Consider the following 15,530-nt stretch of genomic DNA (forward strand, 5'->3'; position numbering starts at 1 on the left):
AAGTGCAATCGATGAGGTTTCTGTTTTTTGTTTGCCTTTTTACGCTCCTCCTTTTGCCTTCTCGTATTTTGTTATGCTCGTTGGCGCTGCCTTCAGGTGATGTGGGTCAGTGGGTGGTATTTTCGTTTGATTTTTACAGCCTCCCTAAATTTCTTTTTTGTGCTATTTCTTTTTTATTTAAATTCTGATTTTAGTTTCTTTCGTTTGCCGTGCATCGCTCCCCTGCGCTGCCTCGTATTTTTGGGTATTTTTGCTGCATATTTTAAGGCGCCTGTGTGTGGTATTCTTTTTTTTTTTTGTGACGAGCTTTTGAGTGAACAAAATTTTCACTCGGTATTCACTCTATCGCTCGTACCCACTGTTTGTGTGATGAATTGAATAATTGGAATTTTTATGCAATAGTGGCGTCCATCAACCTTTTTTTTCTCCGATACACAGACAAGTAAGCAAGTATGCATTGTAACCTTCGGTGTTTATCACTGTGCAAAATTTCCAATTCAAATGGCGTAAATTTGGGTTCAGTTTCAGAATTTTCTTACATTGTCGCGTTATACTCGTTTTGTTATTTCTCTAAATAAAATGATTTGTCGGATTTGTTTAGCGGCATGGAAAAAAAAACAAAAGAAAAACGAAGTGATTATCCTGCTATGCCAAACAACGGCTCAGAAGGGATCAGTAGTTTTGCGAGAGATTTGTAAGCAATCAAAAAGCGTAGATAAACATTTCATGGATTTTTTAAGAAGGATGCCTTTTTTATTACATACATTTTTTTTTTTTTTGTTATTCAAATGTGGACGTGAGCGTTATGATTTATGAGTGTTTGTATACCGAAAGAAGTCCCTTTCGAATATCCAAATTTATAAGCGCTTGGCTGCTGTTAGTTATTGGAAATTTAAAACCATAATTTAATCCTCTTATGCATGTAGTGGGGCGAAAGTGCAAATCCGAAGGCTAATCGCTGTACTAAATAATGGAAAAATCATTACGGAGCTTGGCGCGCCAAGTAAAGTACTTAAAAGTTTTTGGAATGACTGCAGGGAGGTGGACGCTAATGATAGTGTTGAGCCTCAAAATTATGCGGTTAATTCACCACTTTGATGTTGCAAGCGCCGGCCGCAGCCGATTGGGTTGGTGCGTGAATACCATTCGGAAGACGTAGGTTCGAATCTTTGTGCATGAAACTGCAAAATTCAAGTTGTTTCTAATAGCGGTCGCCCCGCGGCTGGCAATGGCACACCTCCCAGTGTATTTCTGCATGGAAAAGCTCCTCATTAAAAATATCTTTCGTTCGGAGTCGGCTTGTTACTGTAGGTCCCCCCCATTTATGGAACAACATAAAGATGCAGCGGAGGAGCTTGTCCAAACACCTAAGCGAAATGTGCGCGCCAAATTTAATTTATTTAATATCAAATTTTACTTATTTCACTAATTAAACATAATTAATAATAAATTTTCGTACTTTTTTTCTTCTTTCAGGACTCACATTATCCACATTAACTTCCTCACAGGCAGATGAATCGCTCGATACGCGAGAAAATGCCGATCTGACATTGAAATGTCGCTTCACCGATCATTACGATGCGAACGATTTCACATTTTATTGGGCGCGTTGGACAGCCAATCCGGCGCAGTTCGAAAATGTAGCCATACATGATGTGCCACTGAATTCGGGTTATAAGTAAGTAGCAGATAATCTACTGATATACCATTTTACATGATAATAAATATAATAAAATTAATAATAATCTGTAATAATTTTATTTGTGTTATTACAAATTTTATTTGATAATGATGTGTTTTAATCTCTATACTAAATTTTCCTCTGGACTATAAAAAAATGTTCCTTTAATTTTCTTTTTAAAACTATTCACTTTAACTCACAAATTTCGCATGAGCTGAAAACAATTTAGCAAAGTTTCGCAACTATCACACTTCTCTAAATATTTTACTTGCTCACTCAGCTTAGAAATCCAATAAAATTGCGTGAACAAGCTAAAAATATTGTATTTTGCACTTTCATTTCTTATTTTAATTAAATGTTTACGCCAAGTAGCATGGCGTTGGCAAAAATTCACTAACCACCAAAGTAAGTAAGAGCAACAGCAGGAGAGCATCAGAAAAGTAACAGCTTCACGCGCTGATTCATTCACTCGAACTCATATGCACGCCGCTCTGACTCTACACTTACCCCCACACATACATACTCGCAATCACACCTTCATTAGCTGCCGCTCCTAATCCTCAACGCACACACTTTCACTTATGGACGCCAGCTCCCACTATCTCTTCAATGCGCAATCTGCTCGGCAATAAAACTCCCACTTTTACTCTCATTCTCGCGCTTCTCCACATAGTGGCCCAGCAACTCATCCACTGATTATTTTCTTACTCCACCACTCACTCACACACATTTACTCACCCTGCTAAGCTGTACTATTTACTCAGTCTAATTCTCATTACGTTCAACACGTTTTGTGTGCTTTGGAGGTCAACTTGGCGTATACGTAACTAGGGTAGTTCACAGGTTTTTTGCTAACAATTTGGTTTAACTATGCGGCCGCCAGTCGTTGTGTATAAATAAGGTTTCCAATTAAAGTAAAGTCTCTGCTGGTGTTATTGCATACGACCATAATTCACAACCGCGCGCTGCGCGTTCTTTGGTGGTGTAGTATTGTATTAAATTGTTTATGTTTATGTGTTTGCTAAGCACTTGTGCATAATTTATGTGACGGGGTGAGTTGTGAGAAAAGTTGAATGATTTGAAATTGGTTGTCTGTCCACGCGGCGAATGACAGTCGGCGGCATTGATTTTTTATACTTCTCATTCAAGATAAATGTCATGTTCACTTTGTTATGATGTTTGCAATAATTGGAAAGAAAGAAGGTAGGGTGAAGCCGACATGATGACTAGCCGATTCAATTTAATTGTGTCTGTCTCACTGTCTGTTCAAATACATTGAAGCTTGTGTCTGCATTTAAATTTAAATGTATCTCAATTCCAGATTGTGCACCGCTGCTTAAATTCCAAATAATGTGAGCTTATAAAGACTTTGAACTGGGACTCGTTTTTTTTAATATAAAATGTGTCCTTGAATCCAATATGAAATCAGATATTCAGACAATAGACGAGCTTAAATTTGAGTTCTGAAAGAATGTGAAATCGCTAAGTTGCCATTATTTGTTCACGAAACGTACTTAATTTTCATATGCGAATGAAGTATTAGTATAGAATTTTGCATCGTTTACAAAACCACAAAAAAGAAAAACAAAAAACAAAATTTTTTTTTATGATTTATGTAAAAAGTAAACAAAAAAAGAAACAAGAAACGAAAAAAAACCAAAACATCCAAAACATCCAAAACGATTAAATTTCTTACTTTCTTAAGTTATTAAAAAACACTCACACACAACCCCGCTTACCTAAGTTGAAATGGAAAGGCACTTAGCATTTACAAGCAAATAAGCGTAAGTACGGATAATCATTCCTTGTTCAGCTTTAAGATTTATTAGATGCCACATGTTGAAATTTTTGTTAAATTGTAAAATATGCAATTTAAGAAAATGCAAAAACCGGTTTGCAGTCTCAACTCGTACGAGAGGTATTCGAGTTCAGATTGTGATAATTATCTTCCGAAAACATTGAAGCTTTCTTTGGTGACCTCACCAGAAAACGTGCATATTGAGAAGAAGCTAAAGTAGTTGCAACTCACTAATCAACCAGAAATTTGTTTTTGATGAATTTTATAATTCTTTTACAAAGCTTGAAATTTTTGTAGAATGAGCTATGGCTTTTATAAAAAATTACGAAAATTCGTTAAAGAAAATAAGCAAAAGTAAAGTGGTCAAAACTGGTCAAAATACCACGAACCTATTATTTTGATAACAAGTGTATACGATAAACACTTGTGTTTACGCTTTTGAGTATCCTTAAACCTCCGTTAGACACTTTTTTTAAAACCTTCAGCTAGGAGCCTGGGTCAGGCTTTGTTTTCGTCCTGTTCAAGGATCCTTTTCAAAAAGTTATATCCGTATATCTACAGAAAATAAAATTTTAGGAAGCTTCCTAGAAGCTCAAGGCGTTAGCTGTAATAGAAATATGTTAAATTCACGTTCAAAGTCAAAAAAGTCAGCCTAGTCAGTGCCGGGTGCCCAATGGAGAGTTACAGACCTTAAAAAAAAATATAGCTAATAAATATGTCCTTTTGTTTTTCATTTGCCTAAATTTAATTTTCTGCAATTCTTAGTTCAAAAGTAATTGGTTTTTGGAAAACTCATTTATTTGTAAGGTTTGCCAAGTGCTGTGGGTTTTGAAATATTTCTGTAACTCCTTGCGTCTTATGAGTCACAAAATTTCCATATTTTAGATAGACTCATAATTTTTTCGTTATGCTATCTACCCTCTAGCCTTTGCAAGGCTTAACAGAAATCTGTTACATCCTCTTACATACATTCGTTACTTAGTTTTTCGCGGCTTACCCTTAAACGTTGCATATTTTTCTCAAGTGCACAGACTTGCAGTCAGCCATCGTTAGAGTTTATTCAAGTGCTCACCTTCGAGTACTAAATTATTGCGCATTATTTTTAATTTACACTCTTCACCTACAGTCTCCTAACCTCCCTCATCGTCTTTTATCGTCACAGCCTTCATTGCCAGCGATCGCGCGACTTGGCTTAGCTGTTTTTGTGGCTTTGAAATAGCCAAGTATCTGCTGACTGCTAACTTCTTTCTCTTCTGTATACATTTTTATGCAGTGCTTAAGATTTCATGCAAAATAGGAAATTATTATGCACCACAAGAAGTTCAGTGTTGATACAAAGCCAGTCACTCTCACAAAAGTGCCCATTAACTCCCGTTGTGGAAGTAAGAAAAAGAGTTGAACGACATCAACCGCGATGTATGGCAAATTGAATGGCACAAGCCATCAACAGAAAATAAGAAAACGTAAATATGTTTATTAAAATATATAAAAATATAAAATTTTGCTCATAACTCTGTGGTGGAATTTTTATTTCAACAATTTTTTTATGGCGAATAAAGTAGCATATAAAATGCGCGTATAAACAAAATAAATACAAATACAAAAACGAGTATGTGAAGTGAGAGGCAATGAAATGTAATGAAAGGCCTGAATGCAGTAAAGCCTTTGTTCACACACACAAATGCAAAAAATAAAAACAAAAAATAGAAAATACTAGTAACGAATAATGCGAACAGCAAAAGCCTACACAACACCGAATGACAGCATAAATCCATTGCTTGAATGGCACATAGGCTGAGCTCTGAGCTTGGCTGGTTTGCTGGTTGGTTGACTGTCTGTTCCTGCTGCTCGTACGCCACTCGTTTGCTGTCAGGCCTAAAGGCTAATATCCCGTTTAACATTTCATTATGGAAATGGCGATTGTAAATAGCGACAGTGAACAAGGCCTGCAAAATAATTGCGACAGCCACATCAACACCAATAGCAATGGCAAAAATGATAACTGCAAAAGCAGAGACCGAACAATAATGAAGCAGCACATGAAATGGGAAAGCGTAGAAAGGCAACAAAAATATGCAGCGTAATTTAAATACAGTTATAAGTATATATACATCTGTGTTCAAAATAATAGCAACGCCACAAGCTACCACGTTTGAATTATTTTTTGATATACATTTTTTTTATGTTTTTGTAAAGTAATGGTGCTTTCTAGAACAGAAACTATTTAATTCAAAGCTTCAAATGTTGAAAAATTTCACAAAAACTAAAAAAATTCCACAAAAAATACAGGAACATTTCCAACTTCTTATGCTGTTTTTTTTTTTTTTGTTTTGTAAAAACTCTAGAAATAGAAAAATTTAGCGACTTCACATTTTCATTTTTTTTTTCTGAAAATTTGCTTTTTTCAGAATTCTTCTAGAAATTCTGGGTATGCAGTTTTATAGCCCATTAAATTTACTAAAAAAAATGTAAGTTTGTAGACGCTCAATAATTATATTGTATTTTGAAATTTTTTTTTGCTTTGCGTACTGAAAATTTTCTTCCATATAAAGTACATTGCGCTCGGAAGAACGCATTTATATGGACGAAAATTCTCAACAGCTCAGCGAAAAAAATTTTGTAAAAAATCAGCGATTGTTTTTAGCAACGTAAGACTTCCATGTTGTGAGACTAAAATTGCATGGGCTATGAAATTGCATACTCAGAATTTTTCGAAAAATTTTCTTAGAAAAATTTGAAAATTTTAATGCAAAGGGTGGTTAAGTTTCAAGGGCCGATGTTGATTTTGAATAAAATACAAATTTTTTTAGGAAATTCTTGTCTTTTCTCTTTATTATGATAATATTGGTATGGCTCAATTACTTATGGAACAAAATATCGTCCGAATGGCCGCCGCGGTCTCGGCGGCACACCTCCATCCGATGGTCCAAATTTTCGATGATGCTGAGGCACAATTGAGGTTCTATGCCGTTAATGTGCCGAATTATCTAATCCTTTAGCTCTTGAATTGTTGCTGGCTTATCGACGTACACCTTTTATTTTAAATAGCGTCAAAGAAAGTGTAGAGGGGTAGGTGTGGTGCACATTCAACATCGGCTCTTGAAATTTAAGCACCCTTTATTATGAATAAAAAATTTAAAGTTTTAAGGTATTTTTTGAACGCTTTGTGAAATTTGTGCAAAGTTTAGCTCTTATAATTATATGGCTTTTTTTTAAATGCGCTACAGTTTTATAAAAACAAAACAAAAAAAAAATATTTGTTAAAATTTTGTAATTGCTCGCGCTACTATTCTTGTGAACACAGGTATTTATATTTCAACAACTACACTCACTAAACAACTCGACATATAGCAGTAATCATCATGAACAACAAGAGCCAAATGAGCCGCGGCAGCAGCGTCGAAAGCCCATAAGTATGCCGCGTGCTGCATGCTGCTTCAATTGCGCCTGTTGATGGCCCTGAAAAGTGGCAGCCTAAGCGCGGCAGTAGCTACTGCAGTGACATTGTAAACATTTACAGCAGCAGCTACAGCTTCTCCTCTGTTGAGTAGCATGGAATGCTTTGGATGGCTTGCTTTTCCCGCTTTTTGCTCGTCCGCCTACACCATTTGCCACTACACCCGTGCATCCGTGCACCCTTTGGTATTGTCGTTGTCTACTATGTGTACTATTTGTGCGTTGTCGCCCACTTATGTTTCAAGCACCAAATTGTTTTGTACTCAACGCTTTGTGGCGTTTTTGTTTTTTTTTTTACGTTCCGTGCATCCTCTTTGCATTCGAGCAATTTGTATAAGGCAACCACTTCGTCGAATGCAATGAAAATAAAATGCGAAATGCTAGAAAAGAGAAAAAAAGTATTCTAATAATCATAATAATCATAATAAAAATGTTGCAGCAATAGGAGTGGAAAATAGCTGCTAATTTTTAGGTGAAACACAGCCGGTGATGGTGCATACCAGGAAGAGCGTTGATGCGACTCGTAAGAGGCAAACATCTGCTTACTCACGCGTACATTTACAATACATAAAATATTTTAGTGGCGTTGGTAGGCTTAGACTTTTATGAGCGCTTATTTTATTAGAGGCTGTGTACTTGTTGTTGTGGTGGCCTTAAGGTTATGAGCGCATTTTTTGAGCAGTGTACAAATTGGCCTTCAAATGATGATGGTGAAATAGTAGAGTATTTATCCTTAAAGTTGACAAGCCTGTAGCATTCTTTACTATGAAGAGGAGATTTTTGATAATTTTCAAGTAAAAACTTCAAAAAAATATAAAATAATTTTTTCTTATGATTTTTGACCGTATTTTCTGAACACAGCCAGTTTCTGAATAGTTCACGAGATTTATACAATTTTTTTCAGTTTTCTATTGGTATTTCACTGTTTTCTTTTTTTACTGTCTTGTTTTGTTTGTTTGTGTGTTTCCTTTCTTTGAATTTAGCGTTGAATTTTTAACTCCTTCGCTCTCCTCTTCATTTGTTTATAGATAATATTCAATAGTGCAAATGAAATATTGCGCGCGCTTTGAAAAGTTACTGGAGAGAGAGAACAATAAATGTTGAAGATTAGAACAAAAACACAAAAAAATGGCTTTCGCTGTGAGTTTAAGTTTTTCATATCATCGAACATGTTTCACTTACGAGTTTTCCTATTTGAAATGCCTAAAAATGTCTAGTGATGTACCTGTCTTTCTAATTAGTTATATGGAACTTTAAATTTGTGAAAATCGCTCTAGTTTTCCAATACTTTTTCTACTCACTGCGTATTAAATGTTTCTCCAACTTTTTTTGTGAAAAATAATTTTTCAACAAAACAGCGAATTTGTTTTCTCGCGTTCTAAACAAAGCCTAAGCCAAAAAGGCGCACCATGGCGTATACGTAATTTTTCGCTACTAACTACAACAAACTAAAGAAGTACCCGCAGCAATAGCAACAACTACGAACATTGTATCTGCCACAAAAACAACAATAAATATGAAACAGCCTTAAATGCTAAGAAGTACAACAATTGCCGTTGAGTGGCAATAAAAACAACAAATAATAACTTCGTATACGAGTGTGAAGAGTGACTGAAAGAAACAAATAGCGCAGACATCATAGTAAAGAGCTGCAACCAAAAGATTGTCAACAAATAAGTTGAGGAAAAATGAGAATATCAGAGCTGCTGAGTGCTCTCACTCTTACCGCGCTTGCATTTAAGACGTAGTCGAGGCAGCAGAGAATGAAATGTAGTTTCAGTATAGACCTCAAGCACTTGACTGCAGGCAAAAATGAAAAACAAAAACAAAACAAAAACTTATAGTACGCTCGAGCACATAAAAGCGTCCTTGAAGCAAAAGCAGTCACGTCGCCGTTGCTACTCTGTTGCCGCTGCTACTGCTGCTGACGAACAAAGGCAACATTAGAACGCTCCTTTGGGAGTGCGGAGCTATAATACTGTGATACTATAGAAGCGCACCAAGCAGCATAGAATATGTAGCATATTGCCAGCAGTGGTGGTGGCGAGGATTTCACTATAGCCTGGTTGTGAGGGCGGTGACAGTGAGTCACTGAATACCAAGTCATTGAGGGCATATTATAATAAACGCAGTTAAATGAGCAGCATACACTCGAAAATGCGTTTACTCTCCGTGCTGCAGCGCCACAGCCAACACTACTCTGCCGTACTTACTTCTCTAACCATTACGAGACAGAATTTCATTCCTGTTCCTTCACTCCTGCCAGCTAAAAGAATGCGCGCTTTCATGACATTTATAACATTTTTTCTCTTTTTCATTTTTTCTTCGTTCTTTTTTTTTTTTGCCACACTTGATTATATTTATTTGTTTTCTTTTTTTCTCAACTTCATTTGTGTGCCGCTGCAACAATCCGCTACGCTTTTGTTCCAGTGCAACGACGTGAAAACGTACATACATATGTTCGCCGTTAGATAGGAAGGTAGCAACAACTTTTGTGAAGCGTTTGTCTATTTAGTGTACTGTATTTATGCTACAAGTTCCAAGGGCTTCGCATAAGTCAAAGTCAAAGGCAGTTGCAATAGAGAAAGCAGATAAGGGTAAGCGGATTTTTGCTGGGTGAAAGTTAGAGTAGCAGTTAGTTGAAAGTTGAGAAAGTGAAGGAAATGAAAATTGCCAACGAAAGTGGTGGCGTTGTAGCCTTTGAGACAGAAATTGTATTTAGAATATGCAATTTATGAATTTTTGAAAGAATTATACTGAGATTACTTTTACGAGAAGATATGAAGAATGGTGAAAGCGACAATGATGATGATGGCATGCAACTTTATATCATTTCATTCGCATTGCAAAGAAAAAAGAGAAAAAATATTGGCATATACTGTGCGCCTTCAGCAATTGTGGAATCGTTATCGCACACAAGTCCTGCTACGAGTCAAAATGAAAGTTTTGGAGATGATTATTATTATAGAATAGTTGAAAACTGCTGAAAAATTTATACAGTTTCAATAAAAGTTCGATATATTTTTTTTGCTAATTCTAAATATTTTATTTATATTTTTAAATTTTTGAAGTGAAACTTCTTTTGTCTCGAAGGATGAAACGCTGTGAGGAGTAAAACCATAGCGTTTCATCGATATGTGACGCTACGCCAGCGCCATCTGTTAAAAGCGTGGCGTGGATGAAACGCTGTGAGGAGTAAAACTACGCTAAACTACGTAAAACTCCGCTATGCCAGCGCCATCTGTTAAAAGACTGGCGTGGCGTGTCGTCGTGAATGTAATGCGGTCGTTTATTATTGCATTCTTATCGAATGTAATTTGTAAATATGACATTTGATTGACGGCCGCCGTAGCCGAGTGGGTTGGTGCGTGATCACCATTCGGAATTCACAGAGAGGTCGTTGGTTCGAATCTCGGTGAAAGCAAAATTAATGAAAACATTTTTCTAATAGCGGTCGCCCCTCGGCAGGCAATGGCAAACCTCCGAGTGTATTTCTGCCATGAAAAAAATCTGCTCATAAACATATCATAAAACAAAATGAAATAAATGTATAAAAAAAAAAAAAAAAAAAAATTTCTTGTGATTCGAACCAAGGATTTCGGATCGGAAGCCCACATTGCTAGCCGCTGGGCTATCGCGCTGTGCTGTCGCCGCAAAATAATGTATCATAAATCTGTTTACCATACCAAAGACCATACACTTTGCGAACGCATTTCGGTGGAAACAGTTGACAGTTATCCCAAACACAATATTATTAGTAACGCGAGACGCGTCATAGAGTGTGTGTGTAGTTTTGAGCAAATCTTACAAACATATTTTGTTTTGTTGATTGATTTCTGTTAAATATGGCATCAAATCAACAAAAACGGAAACCGAAAACAGGTGCTGAACGGCAACGTGAGTATTTGGAGCGTAAAAAATTAAGAGCTACTGTTGAACACCGTGACAGTGAATCCTCCGGTTGTACGATAAGTGATAATTTGTAGTACCAACAACAAGATGCGGAACTACCATTGATGCAGTATTTCATCGATACCTTGATAGATTAGAATGTAGATCATTTTTTACGTATTTCAGTTACCATAAAGCCCTTGTTTCATTTTTGGAAAACGAATCCAATAATGATAATGACAATGCCGAGAACCAAATGTAATTGAGTACAATAAATTCATTTCTTTTTATATTAAAATAAATAAATAATTCTGTTTAATAAAATTCCATTCCATGCTTTCCATGACTTCTGCATGCATTATATTGAAATAATAGTTAAATTATTGATTTGTTGATAAAAGAAGTTTCACTTCAATCGTGCGGGTTCCGTGAACTACCACACACTTTCTTTTTTTTTTTTATTTTTAAAATTTTTTTAATTTAAATTTTTTTTTCTTATTATATTATTTCATCCTACAAATTTATTTGGTCACCTCCATGGCATGAAAAGTAAATGCATATTTGCCATTTGGTTTCGCCTTCAATGATTAAAGTGAATTTCATTGCACATCCCGCAAAAAAATACAGTACATTTTGACCAGTTTTTAATATACTCTTTGTTTGAGTTTAATGCACATTTTTTATTTGGAAGGATATAACTCATTGCCTGAAAAAGAACCACAGAAAACCAAATTTCACACTTTATAAAAAGATTTGGAGGAATTGGCGAATTTGCAATAAAATTTTTAGGTTTTTGTATCAGATTTTTTTTTTTGTTAAATTTAGGTACGCAGTTTTATAGCCCATTAAATTTTAGTATAATAAGTTTTCTGTTGCTTGATTTTCCATGATTTATTTTTTTTACGGTGCTGTGCATTTTCTCCATATAATGAAAATGTGGAGTACTTGTGGCAGCCTTATTATAAACAGTAGGCTTAAATATGTGTGATATGAGTAGATTGAAAACGCAAAAAACAAAAAAAGAAAATACTGATACCACTTTGATGAAAAGCAAATAACCTAACCCTAATTAGGTGGCTTAAAATTATTCTTGTAGTTTTATAATTTTTCCCTTAACGGTGTTGCGTATTTTCTCCATAAAACAATTAATGAACATTTTTTTCATTATCTATTGTAACAAAAACAACGTACAACCAAATTTCAAACCCTCTAAAAAAAATTAAAAGCATTGAACAAATTTTCATCGAAATTCCAAATTTTCTGTATCAGAATGAACATTAAAAACCACTATTTTAGTTTTTTATGATCCATTAAATTTTAGTATGATAAAGTGCAAGTTTTAACTTCCTAGAAAATTCCATTGATTGGCCGCGAATATGCGAAATGTTTTTATATGGAAAATACCTTCAACACCGTCCAGATAAAAAAATTATGCAAAATCAAGCAACTTGAAACTTGCACATTATTAGATATATTAAAATTTACTCGGCTATCCAGCTAATATTTTTTTTCTCGTAAAAAAGAATGAAAATTGGCCTAATTTTTTGAGTTTTTTTGTCTGGACGGTATTGAGCATATTTTTTTGAGTCACTTTACGAATTAAGGTTCTTAATTCAATTCTTTAGTTTTTTTTTCAGAAAAAATAAATTCAATAAAAAAAATTAAATTTCAATTCAATTCAATATTTTTTTAGCAAATAAGCTTTTAATGCACTCATATTAGACATAGAAGACACCATTTAAGCCTATTATTTTATAACATCTTACCGCTCGCCTACCACTGTTTTTAGAATTTGGCACACAAGACATCATAGAAGACATGTCTTGCACAGTTTTTGAAATGCATTCAATTCCATTAATTTCATTCTATTTCTTTTGATTTATTTTCTGTGATTTACATACATATGTAATATTCAGTATTTTTTTCACGAAATGTGGCATTAACACGTTCACGCCGGCGCGTACCACCGGTGGCTCGCACAAGATTGCTTCATGAGGCGGCGTGTACCAGCGGTGGCCCGCACAAGATTGCTTCATGGGACGGCGTGTACCACCAATGGTACTTTATTAGACGGTACCTATGAGATCAGAAGCCATAAACGACTACCCTTATGAAAAAATTTCGTTTTATATAACCTGCAATCGCTTCCGATAGAGCGAAAAGATGTAAACGTTGCCGTCTGTGGGCGAAAACCATGAATAACAGCGCCGGCGGGAACGTGTTAAATATATATATTTTTGTACGGTATGAGGAGCTTTTTCTCAGGCAAAAATACAGTCAGAGGTGTGCTATTGCCTGCCGAGTGGCAATCGGCATTAGATATAATTTCTTCTACCATTTAGAATTTCATGCCCTGAGTTTCGAACTCGTGCACTACCGAATGATAGTCACGTACCAAACTATTTGACTAAGGCATTATTTTCTCTTTTTTCTGAATATCTAAATTTTTGATAAGCATTAAAAGTTAAACCACTTTCAGTATACAAGACATCATTTCAGACATGTCTTGCAAAGTGTCTCCTTTTGAGGTCTATATAAATAAATATTATTTCTTAAGTGCCATTGTCTTTTAACAAATTCCATGCAAGGCATTACTTTCCATTCATGCAATTTTATTTTGCTTAGTGAGATAAGAGTATAATTTTTAATATTTATTTATTCCCGAATATGTATGCGATTTGAGTTTTTCTTTTTTTCGTTTTAATTCAGTATTCCCCAAAATTTCAAAAGTTCCTCCTCTTATTTGTGGTGTGCATCTTGTTTCAGTTCGGCAGTTTCAAGCCTACTCCGAACGACAGATATTTTTATGAGGAACTTTTTGATGGCAGAAATACACTCTAGAAAAATGTGTTTCTTAATTTGGTGTTTCACCGAGATTCGAACCTAAGTCCTCTCTGTGAATTCCGAATGGTAGTCACGCACCTAACCATTCGGCTACGGCGGCCGCCAAAAAAATAGCATCTGTTTAAAATTTTTGCGCGGAAGACATCACTAAAGACATGTCTTGCAAAGCGTCCCTTTTTGAATTCTATGTACTAAAAAATATGTATTATTTCATTCTTATTTAAAAATATTTCACATTCAAAAATTTTAAAAATTTTGACATGCAAGACACCATTTAAGACATGTCTTGCATGGTGTCTTTTTGCGATGCTTAGCTTCACAATGCCGATGAAGAGCGAAATTAAATTTTATTTAATTTCACCATTTTTAATTTTATTTCCTTCATAAACTCCATTGTCTCTTATCAATTCCCTTTCAGCTACCTCCTACTCTCCATTTAAGTGCTTGTACTTGTAAGCACTCTTTAAACACAAAAAAAAAAGAAGAAAGAAAAAAACAGCTACAATATGTGAAGTACTGCCTGAAGAGTTGCATTAAATTTTTCTGCATGACAAAAGTGGCCAACCACTTACATACATAAATAAGTTTGCTTACAAGAGCAATTGGGGCTTTGTTGCAGAAATGTTCCACATCAGCCAACAATTTCTCTACTTTATTGCCTCTCATTGCGATACTTTAGCTCATACTGGTATGTATACACATAGGTTCCCATTATTAGTTTTAAAGTTGTTGCTGTTGTGTTTATGGCCGCACGCATACTTATTGTGCAACAAGCGTATGTACTTGCAACATAACAGCAATGTGAAGAATTCTGGAATTGCAACTGAACTTATATGAGTTTATCCGCAAAACACAATGGCAAATGCTGTTGTATTCACTCCAATTATATCTACTAAGAAGAGAAAATGATATAAGTAAGCAGCAAAAAATGTTAACAGGGGTTGGTGGGTGCGTATGTACAAACATACTTAAATATAAAGTGAACATAGAAATTTTCTTATGCCCATATGAATGCGTGTAAGAGTTTGGTATTGAAGACTACTTCGGACATTTTTTATAAACTTATACGCTCCCTGCACGCATGCAGCTTGCCTTTAGTAAAGTGCGCAATCAAATATGAGGGCGTGTACATATGTATGTGTGTGCGTTTCTTATTTATTTTTGTACCTTTCTGTGTGTGGTTTGCAATGATTAAAATTTTTCAAATTTCAAATGAGAATACATTCAGCCAGCGACCTATGCTACCCATTTGTTAATTTTTTTCATACATGGCATCATCAGTGACATGTCACGCAAAGCGCCACCTCTTTGAAATTGCTAATGCATACTACCAGTGAGCTGTGCTACTCATTTGTTAATTTTTTTTCATACATGACATCATCGGTGACATGTCACCCAAAGTGTCACCTTTGTGAAATTAGTTCGAAATTGTTTTTATCAGTTTGAAATTAGTTGATGAAAATCTTACGAAACATAATTAATCAAATGTGTAGCAAATTTATCGCCTGCAATAATGGGTTTCTAGCAAGAATGATAGATTACAAGATTTAACCATCCGAAGAAAAATTGTGAGAGTAACTTTGGCCGCTACGCCATAAGAGACTTGACAACCCAATTGTGTCCATGCATTTCACACGGGCTTACGCTCTTCCAATCAGTCAAAGAGTAGGCGCCTACGAAGTAGGTACGTGAATTTTTTCGTGTATCACCAACACAATCTCAGTTTCTGCTAACCTCTATTGTAAACAAACCGCTGTCATCTCTGCTTTTAAACCAACATATCAGTCAATTCTCCCAAATTCGCTGTGAGCCGATCAACGGTTTGATGTCGACCACACCTTTGCATTCTGTACATCGTGA

General features: G+C 35.4%; 1 protein-coding gene across 1 annotated transcript in view; it reads left to right on the plus strand.

The window, feature by feature from the left end:
* LOC129248420 (cell adhesion molecule Dscam2) overlaps positions 1-15,530 on the plus strand; it is a 229,806-nt gene that overhangs the window by 35,691 nt on the left and 178,585 nt on the right. The window contains exon 2 of the mRNA XM_054887962.1: positions 1,477-1,678. Within this exon, the coding sequence (XP_054743937.1) occupies positions 1,477-1,678 (202 nt within the window). The remainder of the gene's footprint in view (positions 1-1,476; positions 1,679-15,530) is intronic.

This window comes from Anastrepha obliqua, chromosome 5 (assembly GCF_027943255.1).
Source record: "Anastrepha obliqua isolate idAnaObli1 chromosome 5, idAnaObli1_1.0, whole genome shotgun sequence".
NCBI lineage: Eukaryota > Metazoa > Arthropoda > Insecta > Diptera > Tephritidae > Anastrepha > Anastrepha obliqua.